This window comes from Heterodontus francisci, chromosome 40, assembly GCF_036365525.1.
Source record: "Heterodontus francisci isolate sHetFra1 chromosome 40, sHetFra1.hap1, whole genome shotgun sequence".
Taxonomy (NCBI): Eukaryota; Metazoa; Chordata; class Chondrichthyes; order Heterodontiformes; family Heterodontidae; genus Heterodontus; species Heterodontus francisci.
Genome location: NC_090410.1, coordinates 20,867,024 through 20,884,739, shown reverse-complemented (window position 1 = coordinate 20,884,739; position 17,716 = coordinate 20,867,024). Strand labels below are relative to the sequence as shown.

The 17,716-nt window shown below is 43.0% G+C and overlaps 1 protein-coding gene across 2 annotated transcripts in view; it reads right to left on the bottom strand.

The window, feature by feature from the left end:
• Nucleotides 1–17,716, bottom strand: part of LOC137353137 (transmembrane protein 87A-like) — a 67,898-nt gene that overhangs the window by 47,220 nt on the left and 2,962 nt on the right. For both annotated transcript variants that reach the window (XM_068019169.1, XM_068019170.1), the window contains exons 2-7: nucleotides 16,022–16,088; nucleotides 15,394–15,485; nucleotides 13,454–13,573; nucleotides 10,687–10,737; nucleotides 10,142–10,201; nucleotides 9,653–9,721 (exon numbers count right to left, since the gene is read on the bottom strand). In XM_068019169.1, coding sequence (XP_067875270.1) covers nucleotides 9,653–9,721; nucleotides 10,142–10,201; nucleotides 10,687–10,737; nucleotides 13,454–13,573; nucleotides 15,394–15,485; nucleotides 16,022–16,088 — 459 coding nt within the window. The remainder of the gene's footprint in view (nucleotides 1–9,652; nucleotides 9,722–10,141; nucleotides 10,202–10,686; nucleotides 10,738–13,453; nucleotides 13,574–15,393; nucleotides 15,486–16,021; nucleotides 16,089–17,716) is intronic.

The following is a 17,716-nucleotide window of genomic DNA, read 5'->3' as shown; positions in this document are numbered from 1 at the left end:
ATCAGCACAATCCGCAAGAATACCAATGTAAGGGGAAGCAACAACTTTATACTGTATGGGAAGAGAGTGCTGATTGGTTGGCAAGTGAACTCTGATTGGTAGAGGCGTTGCCATGAAGAATGCATCAGTTTATGGTGAATGACAGTTAACTGCCAACCTTTGTTTAAAACTTAAACCAGACAGCTTGACTGATTGTCAGGGCAGTGCCCTGAGGAATGAACCAGCAAATGGCTGTCACTTATTTTGTTTAGCTGAAACAGGCGCAATGTGTGTACATGTTCTTTCGGTTTGCAAAGAACAGGGCCCTATGTATTAATAGAGCTTCCAGTACGCGCAAATGCGCCACACTGCAAGCCCTACTGACAATCTGAAATCAGTTATCAGCTTAATTCTTAGCACACTGGACAACATTTGCTAATTAATCCTCAATCACAGAATCACATCTAACGTTTTGAGTTTTGCAAGCACAGGCTGGTTGGGTACAGCCTGTACCTTGACTGTTGCGAACAGCAGCTGGGACATGTTTGATATGATCCGCCAGTCTTTGGGACTTATGGCCTATATACCTAGCATCACACCAGCATGAAATTCATATAATCACATTACTCATTTATGTGACAGGCAGACGTCTTTTTGGCTTGACATCAGCATCCTGCTAGTGGCAAACACTGCACGCGTTACTACTGCATTGTAGCAACGGGAAACAGCCAACTTCACCTGTCCTCAGATTTTTGGGATACATAACCTCTCCAGGATAATTTGATTTAGACTGGGCACTTTCCAGGGCTGAAAATGACGGCCTTAGGCCTGTTCATAAGTTTACGTGATATACAGCGAGAAATGTTCTGATCAGGGTAGCCATTGTCACACAGGATGCCTTTGATTTGCCTTATTTCAGCATCAAGCTTGCATGGTGAGAAAAAGGCTCGGGCCCTATATACAAGGTTGCTGATAAGGCTGATCCGACAGCGTGTGGAACTGTAAGAATTCCAACGCGTGTATTGACCAGTGAAGGTAGGTTTGAGGTAGACCGTGGTAGAGAACCCCCTCAACAGATTTCTCAACCAGTACGTCAAGGAAAGGGAGCTCATTTGATTGCTCCATTTCAAAGGTGAATTTGCTGAAAAGGTGAATCTGGGTTCATTTGTCAACCAATCAGCACTTTCTTCTCACAGTATAAAGTTGCTGCTTTCCCTTACATTGGTATTCTTGTAGATCGTTCTGATGAGTGCAAGACGAAAAGCTTTGACAATGTGTCTCTATTTCCAGCAATTTACAACAGCATGGCACCCCCTTCAGTAAAGCATAAATCAAAATGAGTCACTGTTGCCCATGAGCCAGGCCAAAACATTATAGAACAGTGATAGTAGACAATAAATTGGACCTCAGGTTTTTTGGTTGGGGGTGGGGGGGGGGGGTTTGTTGAAGGTGGGGGACAAGGATACTTCCATCATCAAATCTGTAGACTCGAGTATGCAGTACAAAGAACAAAGAACAAAGAACAGTACAGCACAGGAACAGGCCATTCGGCCCTCCAAGCCTGCGCCGATCTTGATGCCTGCCTAAACTAACACCTTCTGCACTTCCGGGGCCCATATTCCTCTATTCCCTTCCTATTCATATATTTTTCAAGATGTCTCTTAAACGTTGCTATCGTATCTGCTTCCACCACCTCCCCTGGCAGCAAGTTCCAGGCACTCACCACCCTCTGTGTAAAAAAAAACTTGCCTCACACATCCCCTCTAAACTTTGCGCCTCGTACCTTAAACCTATGTCCCCTAGTAACTGACTCTTCCACCCTGGGAAAAAGCTTCTGACTATCCACTCTGTCCATGCCACTCATAACTTTGTAAACCTCTATCATGTCGCCCCTCCACCACCGTCATTCCAGTGAAAACAATCCGAGTTTTTCCAACCTCTCCTCTTAGCTAATGCCCTCCAGACCAGGCAACATCCTGGTAAACCTCCTCTGTACCCTCTCCAAAGCCTCCACACGTCCTTCTGGTAGTGTGGCGACCAGAATTGCACGCAATATTCTAAGTGTGCCCTAACTAAGGTTCTGTACAGCTGCAACATGACTTGCCAATTTTTATACTCTATGCCCCGACCGATGAGAGCAAGCATGTCGTATGCCTTCTTGATTACCTTATCCACCTGCGTTGCCACTTTGTGACCTGTGGACGTGTACACCCAGATCGCTCTGCCTGTCAATACTCCTAAGGGTTCTGCCATTTACTGTATATTTCCCACCTGCATTAGACCTTCCAAAATGCATTACCTCACATTTGTCCAGATTAAACTCCATCTGCCATTTCTCCGCCCAAGTCTCCAACCAATCTATATCCTGCTGTATCCTCTGACAATCCTCATCATTATCCACAACTCCACCAACCTTTGTGTCGGCCACAAACTTACTAATCAGACCAGCTACATTTTCCTCCAAATCATTTATATATACTACAAACAGCAAAGGTCCCAGCACTGATCCCTGCGGAACACCACTAGTCACATCCCTCCATTCAGAAAAACACCCATCCACTGATACCCTCTGCCTTCTATGACCGAGCCAGTTCTGTATCCATCTTGCCAGCTCACCTCTGATCCCATGTGACTTCACCTTTTGTACCAGTCTGCCATGCGGGACCTTGTCAAAGGCTTTACTAAAGTCCATATAGATAACATCCACTGCCCTTCCTTCATCAATCATCTTTGTCACTTCCTCAAAAACAGTTACAAAGGAATTTATTTCATCCATGTTAAAATTAGCACTCCTTTTTAGGGTCTCATATTGACTGAGAATGAGTGCATCCCAAATTCCAGGGAATGATGTGCAAGAGTAGCCTAGGTGACCCATTGAATATTTTTCCTCCCCTCCCCTTAACTCAGATATTATAGCAAGACCAGGAACTTTTCACTCATCTCTGTGGACACACATCTGCTCAGCAGTATGGAACAAGCTGCACAGTGGGCGGCACAGTGGCGCAGTTAGCACCGCAGCCTCACAGCTTCAGCGACCCGGGTACTGCCTGTGCAGAGTTTGCAAGTTCTCCCTGTGACCGCGTGGGTTTTCGCCGGGTGCTCCGGTTTCCTCCCACAGCCGAAGACTTGCAGGTTGATAGGTAAATTGGCCATTATAAATTGCTCCTAGTATAGGTAGGTGGTAGGGGAATTGAGGGAAGGTGGGAATGTGGTAGGAATATGGGATTAATATAGGATTAGTATAAATGGGTGGTTGATGGTCGGCACAGACTCGGTGGGCCGAAGGGCCTGTTTCAATGCTGTATCTATAAATAAATAAATAAAACTCCATGTGTTACTTTATATAAAAAGTTAGTTTACTCTCAATTTGATGCTCATCAAGATGAGGCGTAATTACAATGGGAAAATGAAATATTTTCCATTTCAGGCATTGGCACAGAATACCTCCCCCAGCCAGGTACAGCACAATTACATGCAAATTACAGCATCCTCCCCTGGGTCAACAACATGCCTCAACTGCAACATCAATAATTCAGGAGAAAACTAAAAGCCACCTGGACAAGTATGGACTAATAAAGGGCAGCCAATGCAGATTTAAGGGAAAATTATGCTGGACTTGATTGTGTTTTTTTGATGAGGTAACAGAGATGGTGGATGAGGGCAATGCAATTGATGTTGTGTACATGGAGTTTCTCCCCATCTCTGTGCTCTATGCTCCTCCAATTCTGGCCTCTTATACTTTCCTGATTTTAATTGCTCCACCATGGCAGCCATGCCTTTAACTGCCTAGGCTCTAAACTCTGGAATTACTTTCCTAAATCCTCTGCCCCTCTCTCTTCTTTTAGGACAGACAAGCTGGTGCAATAGGCAGACACATGGCAGATGAAATTCAACGCAGGGAATTGAGACATGATACATTTTGATAAGAAGATACTTGGGAATATTTGTTCAAAAAATCTTTGAAGGCAGCAGGATTGTTTAACAAAGCAGATGATAAAGTATTTGGGATCCTGGGCTTTATAAACAGAGGCATAATGTACAAAAGGCAGGAAGTTATGCTGAACCTATATAAAATCCAGCTGAAGTAGGAACACAGCAGCAGGAATGTGCCATTCAGACCCTGAAGCCTGTTCCACCATTTAATGAGATCATGGCTGATCTGTGACCTTGCTCCATATACCCTGCTTTGCTCCATATCCCTCAAAACCTTTGGCTAACAAAAATCTATCAACCTCAGATTTAAAATTAACTGATCTAGCATCATTTGCGGAAGAGAATTCCAAACTTCTACCACCCTTTGAGTGAGAAGTGTTTCCTAACTTCACTCCTGAAAGGCCTGCTAATTTTTAGACTATGCCCACTGGTCCTTGCCTTCCCTACCAGCGGACAGTTTCTCCCTGTCTACTCTATCAGTTCCTGTTAGTACCTTGAAAACTTTGATCATTTCATCCTTTAACCTTCTAAATTTCAGGAATTACAACTCTAGTTTGTGTAACGCTTCTTGTGTAACCCTTGGTGTCCAGGTATCATGTTGGTAAAACTATGCTTCACTCTCCAAGGCAAATAAATCCTTCCTAAGATATTGTGCCCAGATCTGCGCAAAGTACTCCAGGAGTGGTCCAACCAAGGCTTTGTACAGCTATAGTAGGACTTCTACCCACATGCATTCTTGCCCTCTAGATATAAGGGCACACATTCTATTAACTTTCTTTGATTATTAAACTGTCACAGTCAGGTACAGAAAATAATCAATTTTTTTTTTTACTGATCCAATAATTGATCAGTGTCAACTACAGCTCAGTTGGTCGCACTCTTGTCAGAGCCAGAAGATTGTGGGTTCAAGTCTCCCTCCAGAGACTTGAGCACAAAAAACTAGGTTGACATTCCAGTGCAGTACTGAGAGACTGCTGCATTGTCGGAGGTGCCATCTTTCGGATGAGATCTTAAACCAAGACCCCATCTGCTCTCTCATGGCACTATTTCTAAGAGCAGCATGGGAGTCATCCCCGGTGTTCTGGCCAATATTTATTCCCCAATTAACATTAAAAACAGATGATCAATCACTATCACATTGCTGTGTGTGGATGCTTGTAATGCATAAACTGGCTACCACATTTCCTACATTACTATCACTACACTTTAAAAAGTATTTCATTGGCTGCAAAACGCTTTGGGATGTCCTGAGGTCATGAAAGGTGCTGTATAATGCATTTCTTTATCTATACGAATTCCCAAGTTTATTTGGGCCTTCACTGTTTCTGGCTTTTAAACATTTAGAAAATACTCTGCTCCATCCTTTTTAGGTCTAATGTGCATAGCCTCACATTTGCCTACACTGCCACAAGTTTTTTCCATTTGCTTAATCTATTGTAATTTGTAATCCTTGTAATTTTATGCTTCCATCTACACTGCTTACAATGTCACTCATCTTTGTGTCACTGGCAAACTTGGATGTGCGGCTTACTATCCCAAAGTCCTTAATAGTTGAGGCCCCAACAAAGATCATTGTCGGACACCACTAGTTACATTCTGTCAATTCAAGTACCCACCCGTTATTCCTACTCTGTCTCCTGCCAATAGGCCAATATTTTGCCTCCAATTCCAAGAGCTTCAACTTTAGTGAACTGTCTTATGAGGGACTTTTTCCAAATGCCTTCTGGAAGTCCATAAAAACAACATCCACAGACATTCTCCTGTCCACTACTTTACTCACCGCTTCAAAAGAAAAATCCAATCAGGCTCATCAGGCATGAGCTACCCTTTGCAAGTATATGCTACCTCTCTGATTAGCTGAAAATGTTCAGGGTGTTCAATCACTCTATCCTTAATTATAGACTCCAGTAATTTCCACAAAACAGATGTTAGACTAACTGGTCTATAATTCCCTGGTTTTCCCCCTCATCTTTCTTAAACAGTGCAGTAACATACACAACTTTGCAATCTAAAGGAAGGGTTCCTGAATTAAGAGAATTTTGGAAGACTATAGTAGTTAGGGCATCTGCAATTTCTCACCTACTTCCTTTAAAACCCTGGGATGGAAACCATCTGGTCCCTATTTCAATATCAGTTTCCTTGGGATGTCTGGCATGCTATCCTCTGCCTCGACTGTAAATACTGATGAAAAGTAATTATTCAACATGTCCATCATATTCTTATTTTCATTTACAATATCACCATCAGTTTTCAAGGGGCTTACATTACTCCTGACCACCCTCTTTTTCCTAATATAATTCTAAATTTTTTGAGGATTTTGATATCCCTTGCAAGTTTCTTTGCCGAGTCTCTTTTTTGTAGCTGTATTTATTTTGTCACTTTTTGTTGTTCATTGCATCTTTCCCTGTCGACAATGCTAATTTTTACATTTTTGCATGCTTTTTTCTTTTAGTTTTCCATTGCCCCTTACCTCTTTAGCCATCCATGGCTGACTTTTTTTGTCAAATAGCTCCTGCCCATCAAGGGTACAAACTGGTTCTGTATTACATTAAATTCTTATTGAACACCACCCACCAGAACATAAGAAACAAGAGGAGTAGGCTTAAGGGCCCCTCAAGCCTGCTCTGTCGTTCAACATCATGGCGATCTAATACCTCACTCCACTTCCCCATATCCCTTGACTCCCTTAAGAGTGCAAAAATCTAATTACCTCAGCCCTGAATATACTCAACGACTGAGTATCCACAGCTCACTGGGGTAGAAAATTCAAAAGATCCACAACCTTTCAACTGAAGACATTTCTCATCTCAGTCTTAAATGGCTGATTCCCTTATCCTGAGACTATGCCCCCTAGTTCCAGACTCTCCAACCAGGGGAATCAACCTCCAGCATCTACCCTGTCAAGCCTTCTTAGAATCTTATGTTTCAATATCATCTCTCATTCTTCTGAACTCCAGAGAGTATAGGCACATTCTACTTAAATCTCTCCTCATAGGACAACACTCATATCCCAGGAATCACTCTAGTGAACCTTCGTTGTCGTCTCCAAGGCAAGTATAACCTTTCCAGAGACTAAAACTGTACACAGTACTCCAAATGTGGTCTAAACAAACTCCTGTACAACAGCTGTAAGACTTCATACTCCAGCCACATTCCAATAAAGGCCAGCATGCCACTTCACATCCTAATTGTTTGCTGTACTTGCATGTTAACTTACCATCTTCCATCGCCAGGGATACCTAAATCCCTCTGAACATTTAATAGTTTCTCACATTTAAAAAAAATTCAATTTTCCTATTCTTCCTACCAAAGCGAATTACCTCACATTTCTCCACATCATAATCCATTTGCCACCTTCTTGCCAACTTGCATCATCTATCTATACTGCATTGCATTCTGTCCTCCTCACGGCTGATCTCCCACAAGCTTCATGTCAGCAAACATTGATACATTACAGTTGGTCCCTTCATCCAAGTCATTCAGACAGATTGTAAATAGCCAAGGCCCCAGCATTGATCCTTGCAGCACCCCACTAATAACAGCTTACCAACCTGAAAATGACCCAATTAATCCTACTCTCTGTTTTCTGTCATTTAAACAATCCTCTAACCATGTCGATATTTTACCCCAACCCCTTGAGCCCTTATCTTATGTAACACTTCTTGTGTGGCATCTTATTAAATGCCTTACGAAAATCCAAATATACCACATCCACTTGTTCCCCTTTATTGACCTTGCTTTGGCTTCAAAAAGCAAACTGATTTATCAAACATGACTGCTCTTTCATAAAACCATGCTGACTCTACCTAGTTGTATTTTTTTTTTTAAAGTGCCCATTACTGCTTCCTAATAGATAGATTCTAGCATTTTCAGGCTAACCGGTCTGTAGTGCCCTCTTTTCTCTCACCTGTTCTGCTTTATATAGTTTGTGTTAGTTATATCTAATTTTCAGCCTGTTGTCAGTTTTTTGAAATACACACCAACTTGCACTAAGCACTGGACAAAACTTTAAATACTACCTCAAGCTTACACAAACCACTACAAGCATTGGAGGCAAAAAGCAGCACTTCCTCCCCTCCTGCACCAAATTCTCAACCTTTTTTTGTTGAAACTGAAGTCTAGCTGAGTGGATGAGTTAATACTATGATACAGGTGGATTCTCAAATCGCCAGAGTTTTTAAAAAGAGGATGAGAGAGAGTTAGAATAGATTTCACCTCAACCTGGACAGAAGATCCCATTCTGCCTAAAACCTGTGACACGGTGAATTCTCCGCTATCTTGTATTGTAAGTGTGACCCTAAATATAGTGCAATTGATAGTTATAGTTACCATTGCATATGTGTAATAGTTAGCAGTGTATATATGTAATTGTTAGTAATAATCAATGTATGCTTAATTCCCATGAAATCAAAAAAATGCCATAGAATCCTGTCATCTTGAGTAATTACATAAATTTGTCATAACATTCCCTAACAAGTCAATGCCTTAAGAGAACAGAAAGGAAGAAAAACCATAAAAACATTTAACATCTAAGAGTTTAAATTTAACTGAATATTAATCCTGTACAATCCCAATAGTTTAAATGAGTTGCATACAAGGTGAAGAGATACCAAGAGAAACATCGATAAATATCTGAAGATACAGGCAATGGAGCAATCGGAATAGTTTTAGATTGCTCCAAAGAACCAGCACACACACAAACTGGTCAAATGGCCTCCTTCCATGCTGCAAACTTTTATTGTTAGATGACAGCTAACCCAGAATCTGGCAGGCGTGGTGCATTTAAGGGGAAGCTGGATAAATAAATGAAGGGACAGAGGTAGGTCCAGCTAAAAGGGGTGTGAGGAGGCTTGTGTGGCTGTATGCTGATGAAGTAGCTGAGCTGAGTTTCTGTTCTGTATTTTCTGTGCAAATCTCTGTAAAGAGAACTTTGACCCAAGAGAAGGAAGGAAAGCAGAGCAAAAGAAAGTAGTTGGGAAGAATAGCTATTTCATCCCAAGTATGACTTACTAACTGACACAAAGAAGGGAAATCTGAAATGGTTAAAAAGGCGTTTGCTGACAATGCAACCACTAGGAGGCGCCGTACTGGCATGTGCAACCTCATCCACTGAAACGTCACTGTCTGGGACGTCTCAGGCAGCTGCCAGCAATAAAAATGGCACTGCTCAATTTGTCACAAAAAACAGATTAAACCCAAGCCCCCTCAATGGCTGCGATCGTCGCCTCCATCCCACCCCCAACAGTACCCCGCTCCCTCCTGCCATCGCGCTTTACTTCGTTGCTCCCTCCTGCACCCATCTGCTCGCTCCCAGCCTCACTGCTGCCTTCCCTCAGCCACTCGCCCCTGCCCTCACCACTCCCACCCCCCCGCCTCCCCACAGCGCTTCCACACATTGCATCCCCCACCCCCTGCTTTTTCGGGCAGTGCGGTGGGGAGCGATCAGCTTGGGGACGGGGGGGGTAGGTGAAGCAGCGAGGCAGGATGGAGTGACAAGTAGTCGGGAGTGGGAAATTGAAGCGGAGATGGCGGGAGGGAGCGGGGTATTGTTAGGGGAATGGAGCCGGCAATCGTGGCAATTGAGGGCTGAGGAAGTCATTGCGTGGTGACGTCAGCGCGCGCATGCATACTGGCAAGCTGACACGTTCGCACACACTGATGACGTCCGCAATCGCTCTGCGCATGCTCTGCATTGTCAGAAGTTACTCCGTAAAAAGGGAGGAAAGGAAAACAAACTTACTTGATGATTGACTACTTCTGTGGTTTTATTCGTGATTTTCTGTTCTTTCTTTGGTTGCTTGTCTTCTTTCTGGAAGAAAATACAGGGCTTGTTGCTTTTTCCCAGCTCTGTTGCTACTAATTTTCTGTGCAACTCATTGATCGCTCCTCCCAACCACCCTTATGGACTATATTGGAAAATGTCAGTGGAAGACACGTCGCTTCTTGGGCCAGTCACTGAAGAATTGGTCTTGCATTTTCACAGGAGGACCCACAAAGTAGCATGTCATGGTTATAGCAGTGGATCAGAAACACAAAGAGGCAAGTTCAAATTGAATTCATTGATTTGGCAAATTGAAGTTGGTTCAAGACAAAAAAATGTAACCCAAGAAACATTCTTCACTGAACATTTACTTTGCCCGTGTTTTACAATGCATTGCACTGCTTTCATAAGAATGCATCTAGTTATTCCCCTTCACCTTATCTTTGGTACTGTACACCCAAGTCTTACCTTCTTGCTCTCTGCACTTCTTTTGGCAATTGGTTTGGGAATGGGCTCAGCTTCAATGTGCTGCAAAGATTCATTTAAAGCAACAGTTAGCAAGGGTCACTAGATACAAGCCTCATCATGCAACACAAATTGCATAGCTAGTTAAGGCAGTGAGAAGCTGAGCTATATAAACTAGGAAGCCTCCCGGTTCAATCCTTGGTCTCTGCTGATGTCTGCCAGGTCAACAATAGGAGGTTGACAATTATATTGTTCAGCCATTGCCATGGACAGTGACTGCAGAGCCGATACTGGTATATATCAGTTGTGTCCAAGTAACTCAGTGCAGAGCTTCCTTGTCCGTGAGGCCATAACTCACCAGCTTCAGCAGCTGAGCCATCAAAGGAGTGCTGGGTGGCCCCATTCGATTAAACAAGAGAGATTTCCACAGCAACTACAGTGATGGATACACATCATACTACAGACTTCACAAAAACCGGTTACAATAAAAATTAGAGGTTAAACACTAACTACATGATTGCTGACTTCAAAAAAAAACTATTGCTTACCAGAGTCTTATTTTGCAATAACTTTGGTTGGCTAAAGAATTTTACTTGCAGCTGAAAAAGAATTCAGACAGAGATAGGTACTCAGAGTTGTTAAAACATTTCGCAGTTATATGGTATCTTTAATGTCATAAAAGGTCCCAAGGCACTTCAAAGGAGATTTATCAAACTGAGGCATCACAACACAAGGCCATGCATATACTGTACATTTAGTTTTTAAAAAAATTTGTATAGGAAACATCAATCTCTATTTTATCTGTATAATACTATGGTTAGTGCTCCCTTGAGCCCTAGTCCTTTGTTCCTCCTAAGCCATTCTATAACGCTCTTCCTCGCCTCAGAGCCTTCACTATTCTGAAAGCAAGAAAGACTATTGACCCCTATATTAACTCATCTTTTACCAGGTCATCATAACCAAGGAACTGCCTCCTACAATTTAAGCTTTTAAAACCCAAACTTGGTGTTAGCCAACCCTGTTTCCATGTTAATCTCTGATTTCCACCCATTCCCCCCTCAACCCGAGATGCAAACTTGTTGCACTTAATACAGAGACTTCGAGCTTTTCCTTTAATTTCGGCTGCGGGAATTTTGTCCACCACTTGGGAGAAGATTTGGACAGTCAGAGTTGAAAATCCTAAAAGCTATAGATGCAGCAGGTTGGGATCTCAGTTTTCCGACCTTGTCAGTTGTCCCGCACTACAGTTTTGCATTTAATTTGTAGAGCTGAAAACATTAACACAATGAGTGAACATATTGCTGCTTTGGTGTTACTGAAAATTACCAATGAGCATTCCTGGTTTTTTTTTTTAATACTGTCTAAATTAGGGGAGTGGGTTAAATTAAGAAATTTAGTTAGTAGTCCAATAAAGAGGCACGCATGGCAAGGCACCTCAGTCCTACAGAATGCACATCCTGTTCCATGCGGGAACTCCAGAACCCTTCTTGTGTGCTGGATAACCACACTGCAGCAAGCATAGTCAGCTGCAGGAGCCCAAGGTCTGGGTATCGGAGATTGTGCAGCAGCTGGTGTCACTGCAGCGCATCTGCAAGACTGAGTTACATGAATAGCACGTTTCAGGAGGTGGTCACCCTGCAGCTTAAGGGTGTGCAGGCAAAGGGAATGGGTTACCTCATGACGGATGAGGAGGAAAAGGCAGATAGTGCCGAAGTCAGAGCGTATCTTCCTCTCTAAGCGATATACACCAGCAAGGGCAATAGTTCCTCTGGGGAGTACAGCCAAAGCCAAGTCCACAGCACCGTGGGCGACTCAACTGCAAGGGGATGGTGGCTAGATGTAGAGGAGGAAGGTCAGAAAAGTGACGGGGGATTCAATAGTTAGAGGAACAGACAGAAGTTTCTGTGGTCACAGATATGGCTCCAGCATGGCATGCTGCTTCCCTTGCCAGGGTACAGGATGTCACTGAACAACTGCAGTGCGTTTTTTTTTACTCATTCATGGGATGTGAGTGTCGTTAGCCAGCATTTATTGCCCATCCCTAATTGCCCCTGAAGTGGTGGTGGAGCCACCTTCTTGAACTGCTACAGTCCATGTGCTGTAGGTACACCCATAGTGCTGTTAGGGAGCGAGTTCCAGTTTTTTGACAGTGAAGGAACAGTGATATAATTCCAAGATAGTGAGAGACTTGGAAGAGAACTTGCATGCGGCAGGGTTCCCATGCATCTGCTACCCTTGTCCTTCTAGGTGGAAGAGATTGCAGGTTTGGAAGGTGCTGCCAAAGGAGCCTTGGCGTGTTGCGCAGTGCATCTTGTAGATGGTACACACTGCTGTCACTGTGTGCTGGTGGCAGTGAATGTTTAAAGTGGTGGATGGGATGCCAATCAAACGGGCTGCTTTGTCCTGGATGGTGTTGCGCTTCAAGCGATGTTGGAGCTGCACTCATCCAGTCAAGTGGAGAGTATTCCATCACACTTCTGTTTTGTGCCTTGTAGATGCTGGACAGGCTTTGGGAGTCAGGAGATGGGTTACTCGCTGCAGAATTCCCAGTTTCTGACCTGCTCTTGTAGCCATGGTATTTATGTGGCTGCTCAATCCTCTTTCTGGTCATTGGTAACTCTGAAGATATTATAGTGGGGTTTCAGCAATCGTAATGCCATTGAATGTCAAGAGGAGATGGCTAGATTCTCTCTTGTTGGAGATGGTCATTGCCTGACACTTGCGTGGCATGAATATTACTTGTCACTGATCAGCCCAAAGCTGAATGTTGTCCAGGTCTTGCTACATATGGACACAGACTGCTTCAGTATCTGAGGAGTCGTGAATGGCACTGAACATCGTACATCAGTGAACATCCCCACTTCTAACCTTATGATGGAGGGAAGGTCATTGATGAAACAGCTGAGGATGGTTGAGCCTAGGACACTACCCTGAGGAGCTCCTGCAGCAATGTCCTGGGGCTGAGATGATTGGTCTCCAACAATCACAACCATCTTTTGTGCTAGGTATGAATCCAACCAGTGGAGAGTTTTCCCCCGATTCCCATTGCCTCCAGTTTTGTTAGGGTTCTTTGATGTCATACGGTCAAATGCTGCCTTGATGCTAAGGGGTAATCATTCTCACCTCGCGTTCAAATTCTGAAAACATTCAAGTGACATAAGGATCAGCATGTTCATCTTAAATGGGTTATTGGCCTAGTTAAAATAGTGGACGGGGAGCTGGGGAGGAAATTAAACACGTTCACCATTCAGCAATAATAACTCCTCAGCTCATATTGTAAAACCTGGTCCAGATTTTGATTGAGAAGCTGCCTACCTCCCCACTAATGGCGTCTTTTTCACACTTGAAGGAACTGTACTGATGCAGTATGTAATAACCGCTTCCATCTTTGCGCTGCTCTGTCGTGGAACCAAAATATTTTGCTGCTGTGTCATCCTACAGGAGGAACACATGTATTATTACATTGTACCCACAAAGAAATACATCGGGAATCTTCGATAAAAAAGTACTTTAGGAAGAGGTACATACACAGTTATTTACAGTTTTGCCTCGAACTGCCACTTGTTACAAATTACAATGGCAATAAACTGTAGCTCAGAGTATGGGACACTAATTATACACTGCACTCCATCAGTGTACAGCTCTGCTCCACACGTCTTCAGTAATTTCATTTCAGTTGCTTAGTTTACACTCCACAATGCTACACCTGACCTCCTCACATCATCTTAGGTTCTCAGGTAGGTGACCTCCCCAAAGGGGCAGGGATATGGAGAGGGAGCAAAAGGAGAGAGCGATCTAATAATTTCCTCCTCTTTTCAGCTCTCCAGATGTCACTGACTCATGCAGAAGTACAGCACCACCACCAGCTTTCCAGTACCTTGCCCAGGTAGCAACTTCTATGCCGGTCTTGGCAACTGCTCATTTAGAATAGAACGACGCTTGAAAGCTATTGTCTTTCAATCGCTAAACTATGAAACTGATGAAACCCTGCAATATAGACTTTCTACCATAAAGTGGTGCTGCACAGCCCTTGGAAGACACCACTGGCTGCGCATGACAAAGGGCAGTCACTTAATTGTCAGCAAATAAAGCTGGAAGATTGTAGTCTCACACGTGTGACTTGCAAGCTGGTACTCAGATAAATACACGGCTTCCAGCAGGCGCTTTCAGGCAAGCAGGATTTGCCTGCCATATGTTATGGCCAGTATAACGAAGGAGTGTTAAAAATTTAAAATCATTTAAATTTGTCAATTGCCCTTGAGTAACTGCTGAGCAGTATTTATTTTTTTTTTTAAGTTTTCTGTAATTACACCCATTATTTCCGTGAAAATCTTAGTCAGTGGCTTTGCCCATCATTAGTTTAAAATTATATCAGCCATTATTTCATTGGGATAAAATAAAAGTTACTTTTTCAAAAGAATGTACTTTATTCAGCACTACCAGAGAGCTGAGAATAACTTGCATTTCTGTAGCATGTTTGACAACCTCAGGATGTCCCAGAGCACTTTATAGCCAATGAAGTACTTTTGAAGTGCAGTCAATACTGTTCATGTAAGAATTGTGGTAGCCATTTTGCACACAGCAATCTCCCACAAACTGCAATGTGACAGTGACCCGATATTAGTTTTTAAAGTAAGGTTGATTGAGGGATAAACATTGGCTGGGACTCGCCTGCTCTGCGTTGACATAGTGCCAATGGGACCTTTTACATAAGCTGAGAGTGCAGATGTCTCATCCAAAAGACTGCAGCTCAAACAGTATAGCACTTTGGACTAAATTGAATGCGTAGGACAAGGACACACAAGTTCAAATCAGCAAATACAGAAATTTAGGAATGACACCAGGGAGTTTAAGCTAGAACTCTAGAATGTGTTAGCTGCTATAATGGGAAATCTTTTAGGGTCTTTCTGGATGGATAAATTAAGGAGGGAAGAGTGGACACTCCCACCCATAATTATCATTCAATTTTGCATAAATTTTATGTAAATGATGCAGGTTCCCTTCCCCTGCAAAACCACAAATGCTGCAGAGGCACAGCAGGTCAGTGTACGGAAGGGAATAGATTAACTTATTGGGTATAAGCCTCATTGGTTCTGATGTTTCGAGTTGCTAACCATTCCCTTTCAGACCTGCTCTGTACTGTAAATATTTTCCATTTTTAATTCACATCCACAGTTTTACTATTTTATCACTGCTAAACAGAAAACTCAGCCAGCGATTTGTTTTTTTCAAAACCAAAGGCAAACATCACTTACATTCACTGCAGAGTATTCATCGTAACAGTGAAAACTCCTCAAATACCAGGCAACGTTCAGGTTTATTAGGGAGTCACATTTCTCCTGTGCCCCTGAAAAGCAAGAGAACAAGATGTCATGAAGCTGTGCTACGCCCAGAGAAGGCACTTAGGACTCCCGAGCAATGCTTGAAAAGTGAAAGCAAGCTCTCAAGATTATTTGTTCTACTGTTTTAAGAAGGATTTCGGGATAGTTGTTAATTAACTGCACGCAGCTCCTGGAAGAAAATAATTCTCCCCTTGCCCTACCGCAAGACTTTGACTATTCTCCGGTCACAATTCCAGGCAGCTGAGCCGTTCCCATTTTGCAAATGGATCACTGGCTGTCGGATAGAGGTCAATGCAAGTCAGCATTTCCCCCCATCTGTGGGGAGCAGCCAACTACAGTTCTGCAGGCCAACTTCATCTCTATTTTGCCTCCTCCCCAGAACACTCGCAACAGAAAAGCAGAACCTAAGGCATACAGAGGAATAGTCTGCATCAGACTCTTGTAGCTCACTGTTGGTGCATCAGCACATTGCAGCACCAGCCCAAAACAATTCCACCCCCATCAACACAGCACTAATCAGGATAGAAATCCTGCTACTCACATTTCAGGATAATGTAAGAATTGTTAAACAAAGTCTTCCGCAGTAGAAATTGAGTCTGTGACTGATTCTGGAAAGAGATAAAACAATTTATACCTCATATATACGAGTAATAGAATGATACAGCACAGAAAGAAGCCATTCAGTCCATCATGTCTGCATCCAGCTTCATGTTCACATTTACAGGAATCAGTTTATTTCCATATTTAAAATGGCCGAATTCAAATACTCAAACTGCTACAAAGGGATATGAACTCACATTCTTCAAATTATTTACCCATTAATTTAACTGCTACATTACCACACCCATGCTTAAAACAGGGGACAATTAATTCCCCAACCCAATTTTTGCCCATTCAAGCCAGCAACTCTTACTGGGATGCGGTACTGTCCGTTATTTGAGCAAGAGATCATTCTCCCTGCGTAATCCTAGGCAGTGTTCACAGGCTTTTCAACTGTGGACCATGAGAGCCAAGCGACAGAGGATTGCACCGTCCATCAGGAGTCTCAGGACAGCAATCAACAGTGGGAACACTCAATGAATTTGCTCCTCCTCCACCAACACATCATCTTGACTCACAGGAGCAGAATGATCACTTATGCAAGTTCCCCAAAAGCAGCCAGTGCCCATGAAACTACATCCCAGTGGGAAGTCAACGCTTTATGGACAATGTTCCCTTTAAAATTTAGTGCCTGGAAAGATTTTTCAGTGCATGGCCCCTTTAAATTTTTTTGTGTGGCATTTATCCTGGAACAAAACCTCGGTGCGTTACCTTCTAGGCTGCTGTGTGCCTGAGCAGCTTAGTGGGAGCATTGCTTAAGGAGGGAGGGGAGAAAACCAACATTTTTACAAAAGGCAATGATTACATTTGCAATTATCACAGTAAGTACCGATAATTGTTTTCGGCTGGTGCATTGACACAGGAATGTACAGTCAAATGCAAGTCAAACTGTACTATATAGATGCACAAGGAGATAGAAACCTTTCCAATAATGAACAATGGGAAGGAAAAGATTAAGTAAAACCTCCGATTTTTGATAAGGACTCACATGCAGCACCAGCGATGATGCACAGAGTCAGGCAATATTGTGCTGTAATCCAACTGAAAATCACAAGGCCTAAAACACACTTTATATGTAATTTGCCATAAATTTCAGTTAGCGACTTAAGAATGCAGAAGTCATTGTACACCTGTCAGTATGAATCCATATGTGTATTATAGAATCATAGAAAGTTTAGGCACAGAAAGAGGCCATTCAGCCCATTGTGTCTGTGCCGGCCGAAAAACAATCCACCCATTTTAACCCCACCTTCCAACATTTGGTGCGCAGCCCTGCAGCTTAAGGCACTTGAGGTGCATATCTAGATTCCTTTTGAACAAGTTGAGGGTCTCTGCCTCAACTGCCCTTTCCAGCAGTGAGTTCCAGACCCCCACCACCCTCTGGGTGAAAAAAGATTTCCTCATCTCCTCCCTAACTTTTCTACCAATCACTTTAAATCTATGCCCCCTAGTTACTGGCACCTCTGCTAACATATCCAGGCCCCTCAAAATTTTGTACATTTCAATCAGATTTCCCCTCAACCTTCTCTGTCCCAAGGAGAACAACCCCAGCTAACCAATCCTTCCTCAGAGCTGCATTTTTCTAGTCCTGGCAACATCCTCGTAAATTTCCTCTGTACCCTCTCAACTGTAATTA